This window comes from Argentina silus, assembly GCF_951799395.1.
Source record: "Argentina silus genome assembly, chromosome: 5".
NCBI classification, from domain to species: Eukaryota; Metazoa; Chordata; class Actinopteri; order Argentiniformes; family Argentinidae; genus Argentina; species Argentina silus.
The window spans coordinates 17,579,111-17,584,321 of record NC_139659.1 but is presented as its reverse complement, the minus strand read 5'-3'; the positions used below and the strand labels follow the sequence as shown (position 1 = coordinate 17,584,321).

At 47.2% G+C, this 5,211-nt stretch overlaps 1 protein-coding gene across 1 annotated transcript in view; it reads left to right on the top strand.

The window, feature by feature from the left end:
• hapln1b (hyaluronan and proteoglycan link protein 1b) overlaps positions 1-4,865 on the top strand; it is a 17,732-nt gene extending 12,867 nt beyond the window's left edge. Inside the window, exons 3-6 of the mRNA XM_083669658.1 lie at positions 2,748-2,911; positions 3,210-3,408; positions 4,083-4,385; positions 4,558-4,865. Of these exons, the coding sequence (XP_083525784.1) occupies positions 2,748-2,911; positions 3,210-3,408; positions 4,083-4,385; positions 4,558-4,847 (956 nt within the window). The 3' untranslated portion in view covers positions 4,848-4,865. The remainder of the gene's footprint in view (positions 1-2,747; positions 2,912-3,209; positions 3,409-4,082; positions 4,386-4,557) is intronic.
• Positions 4,866-5,211: the final 346 nt, after the last annotated feature.

Sequence of the window (5,211 nt, the reverse complement as noted above, 5' to 3'; positions counted from 1 at the left end):
TGAGTTGTTTAGGGAGGGAGATCAATCACACACACACACACACACACACACACACACACACACACACACACACTAATAAGAGCGTAGCATTGTGAGACAGCATATGCTGGTGTAGCAGACGAGATGAGCCCCTGGGGTGATCAGACAGTCTCATCTCAAAGCAGTGTGAAAGGAGGAGAGACAGTGTTACATCTCTGTTGGGGTCAGGGGGTCATCTGAGGATCATACTACAGAGGAGAGGAACAGCGGGAGGGGGGGGGGGGAACACATAGTCGTTTTGCCATCAATTATCAACGAGGTATGTGACTGAAACATTAGAGGTCTTTAGTTGCTGTGTGGGAGATGAAGATGAACCTTCAGAAGATCCAGGTCAGACATGCTGTGGTTTAGGCTGTGCTTATAGAGGATGAAGAAACACACACACACACACACACACCACTCCTATGTTTGCTTCATTGCTGCCCATGTTGTTCATTAAAGGAGTCATTGGGCCCACGTCCTTGTTTGACTGTGCCTGTAGATATTACAGTTATCGGTTGACTTCACATCAGGAAGTAAACACCAAATACATGAGGTAATGTTTAAGTGGTCACGCTAGATGATAGAGACCATGAAAGCAAATTGAGCTGAATTCGGAATGGTGGTTTGGGTTTGTAAATACAGTGCACTCTGAGATTTATTCAGACCCCTTAAGTTTTTCCACATTTTGTTATGTTACAGCCTTATTCTAAAATGGATTAAATTATTTTTTTCCCTCATCAATCTACACACAATACCCCATAATCACAAAGCTAAAATAGGTTTTTAGAAATGTTTGCTAATTTATTAAAAATAAAAAACTGAAATATCACATTTACATAAGAATTCAGACCCTTTGCTATGACACACAAAATTGAGCTCAGGTGCATCCTGTTTCCATTGATCATCCTTGAGATGTTTCTACGACTTGATTGGAGTCCACCTGTGGAAAATTCAATTGACTGGAACAGCACACACCTGTCTATATAAGGTCCCACAGTTGACAGTGCATGTCAGAGCAAAAACCAGGTCATGTGTCCAAGGAATTCATAGAATAAGAAGAAATCCATAGACCTCCAAGACAGGATTGTGTCGAGGCACAGATCTGGGGAAGGGTACAAAAAAATGTCTACAGTATTGAAGGTCTCCAAGAACACAGTAGCCTCCATCATTCTTAAATGGAAGAAGTTTGGAACCACCAAGACTCTTCCTAGAGCTGGCCGCCCAGCCAAACTGAGCAATAGGGGAAGAAGGGCCATTGTCAGGGAGGTGACCAAGAACCCAATGATCACTCTGACAGAGCTCCCGAGTTCCTCTGTGGAGATGGGAGAACCTTCCAGAAGGACAACCATCTCTGCAGCACTCCACCAATCAGGCCTTACGGAAGCCACTCCTCAGTAAAAAGCACATGACAGCCTGCTTGCAGTTTGCCAAAAGGCACCTAAAGGACTCTCAGACCATGAGAAACAAGATTGAACTCTTTGGCCTGAATGCCAAGCTTCACTTAAACCAGGCACCACTCATCACCTGGCCAATTCCATCCCTACGGTGAAGCATGGTGGTGGCAGCATCATGCTGTGGGGATGTTTTTCAGTGACAGGGACTGGGACACTAGTCAGGATCGAGGGAAAGATGAACGGAGCAAAGTACAGAGAGATCCTTGATGAAAACTTGCTCCAGAGTGCTCAGGACCTCAGACTGGGGCGAAGGTTCACCTTCCAACAGGACAACGGCCTTAAGCACACAGCCAAAACAACGCAGGAGTGGCTTCGGGACAAGTCTCTGAATGTCCTTGAGTGGCCCAGCCAGAGACTTGAACCCGATCGAACATCTCTGGAGAGACCTGAAAATAGCTGTGCACCGATGCTCCCCATCCAACCTGACAGAGCTTGAGAGGATCTGCAAAGAAGAATGGGAGAAACTCCCCAAATACAGATGTGCCAAGCTTGTAGCGTCATACTCAAGAAGACTTGAGGCTGTAATCGCTGCCAAAGGTGCTTCAACAAAGTACTGAGTGAAAGGTCTGAATACTTATGTAAATGTGACATGTTTATTTTTTTAATAAATTAGCAAACATTTCTAAAAACCTGTTTTGGCTTTGTCATTATGGGGTATTGTGAGTAGATTGGGAAAAAATGAATTTAATCCATTTTAGAATAAGGCTGCAACATAACAAAATGTGGAAAAAGTGAAGGGGGCTGAATACTTTCCGAATGCACTGTATAGTCAACAATGTGTATGTGTGTGTGTGTGTGTGTGTGTGTGTTTTTGTGAATCTCATACAGGAGGCAGATGTGTGGGAATTGATATGGCCACATGGCTCTGATCTCCAGATTCACCCATCAGGGTTATTACATCAGTGTTGAATAGCAAAGCTCAATTATGGTGTTTACAGCAAAGTCTGGCAGTGTTTGTGATGGGGCATTCAGTTCCACTCAAACACAGATTGGAACTATTTAAGTATTGAGCAAGCCCCTGCTTCCAAGCCTAGTACTTCTAATCAATTGCATATGGGATAGCCTACATTGACAATAAACAGGTAAGATACCATGGGGGGCTGTTGTTGTTACTGCTTGGGAGAGCTAGAGAGAAAGAACAAGTGAGAGAGAGAGAGAGAGAGAGAGGGAGGGGGGGGGGTTGGGGGGGAAGATGAAGATGATTGCATCATGCAGCACTGACTATCAGCCAGAACAATATTTGCTAACCACCCCTTTATTTCTGTTTTCCAGAGAATGGCCCTCAGCTCAATGTGGTGACAGAGCAGTCCAAGGTGATGTCAAGGCGAGGGGGTAACGCCACCCTGCCTTGTAAGTTCCACAGGGATGTATCTCTGGCCCCTAACCCCAAACTGAGGATCAAATGGACCAAGCTGACATCAGACTTCCTGAGAGAGGTGGGCTCAGAGTCAGATGAAGTAGGATTGATAGAGATGCCAGTGACAACCCATAGTCCACTCTGGTGTGTACAGTAGGAACCAGATTGGTGTATGACATATGATGGACTCTCATCATAAAGCTCATCAGTGGAAAGCTTGACGGAGGGATTCACCATTTGTAAACCTGGACCCCCTTGAAACTGCAGTTGGAGATATTATGGGATAGAGGTTGTTTCTGGCCATGTGAGAGACCAGGAAGTGTATATCTGAGACAGCTATTGACATCACTGACTAATCTCTCTTCATCTTGTTCTAGGTGGATGTGTTCGTTGCCATGGGTTTCCACAGGCGGAGCTACGGACGTTTCCACGGACGCGTCTACCTACAGGACTCCGCCCCTAACGACGCGTCGCTGGTCATCACCGAGCTCACCCTGGAGGATTATGGGAGATATAAGTGCGAGGTCATCGACGGGCTGGAGGACGGAACAAGTGTGGTGTCTCTGGATCTTCAAGGTTGTAAACAGGTTTTATTTTGGGCATTTAATGATACTAATAAGTCCTTAGACTACCCTTTAACTGCAGCTGGGTTGTAAAGTGACTCTGTTCATCGTGCCTGTTTACCCTGGAAACCCTGTAGCAGCCTGTCCTTGTTCTGAAGCTGGTTCAGGCCTAGCTAAATATAACCCCAGACTGCTCTGGGGGGCTGTGAGCACGCACACACACACGCACACACACACACACACACACACACACACACACACACACATGCGCACACACACACTCAGACTCAGGACAGAGTCAGGACAGATTAATAGAGTTCATCATTTAGGTTTCCATTCTTGGCTCCCCTCCAGAACAAGGCCATACATCAGAGAGTCAGCCGTGCTCCAAGGTGCTCCATTATGCATGAGAGAACTGCAGAATAAATCGGTCCTGCCTCCATCATTCTGTAGCTACAGCTGCTGTACCACCCACTGTTGGCATGGCAGTAGAAGTAGTCCAAATATGATGCTGATAGAATAGAAAGTGCTGGATGTTGGCTCTGAGAGGTGTTTTTCATGTTTGACTTCTAAGAGGATCGAAGCCATTGTGATGCGGTTAAGTTGTATTAATGCTTACTTACGGTATGTTGGGCCATTGTCTCCCCCCCCCCGTCCCCCGTCCCCCCGTCCCCCCCCGTCATCCAGGTATTGTCTTCCCCTACTTCCCTCGGTTGGGTCGATACAACCTGAACTTCTTTGATGCTGAGCGGGCATGTCACGACCAGGATGCAATCGTAGCATCGTTCGACCAGCTCTACGATGCATGGCGCGGGGGGCTGGACTGGTGCAACGCTGGCTGGCTCAGTGACGGGTCGGTCCAGTACCCCATCACCAACCCCCGAGAGCCCTGTGGGGGCAAGAACACCGTACCGGGGGTCCGCAACTACGGCCTGAGAGAAAAGGAGAAGAACCGCTACGATGTCTTCTGCTTTACCTCCAACTACAGAGGTGAGGACTGGGAAGTGTGTTCTGTGTTGAGTCTGTATTGTGTGTGTGTGTGTGTGTGTGTGTGTGTGTGTGTGTGTGTGTGTGTGTGTGTGTGTGTGTGTGTGTGGGTGTGGGTGTGGGTGTGGGTGTATGTCTCTAACCCTCTTTCTCTCTCTCTCTCTCTCTCTTTCAGGTCGTTTCTACTACCTGATCCATCCCTCTAAGCTCACCTATGACGAGGCTGTTAAAGCGTGTGAGAAGGACGGGGCTCAAATTGCCAAAGTGGGCCAGATGTACGCTGCCTGGAAGCTTCTGGGCTATGACCGCTGTGATTCAGGCTGGTTGGCTGACGGGAGTGTCCGTTACCCTATCACCCGCCCCCGCAGACGCTGCAGTCCAACAGAGGCAGCTGTGAGGTTCAACGGTTTCCCTGACAAGAAGCACAAGCTGTACGGAGCCTACTGCTTCAAGGGCCACAACTGAGCAGCAGCAACAGACACACACACACACACGCACACACACACACACACACACACACACACACACACACACACACACACACACACACACACACACACACACACACACACACACACACACTAGAGAACCAGTTACATTTACACAGGTTCAAGAGAGGGATGAGGAGAAAGCAGAGAGAAATGGAGACGGGGTTAGAGGATGTTCCTTGTATGAACAAAAACATTCAAACTGTGATGTTTTATCTTTTAGATACTGTACGACAAGCAGAGTAAGACAGAGAGTCATTTTCACAAACCATCTTTTTGGTAATCTGGGACCTGATATGGGATAGTTTACGCATATTAATATTAAATATGTTATTTAATCT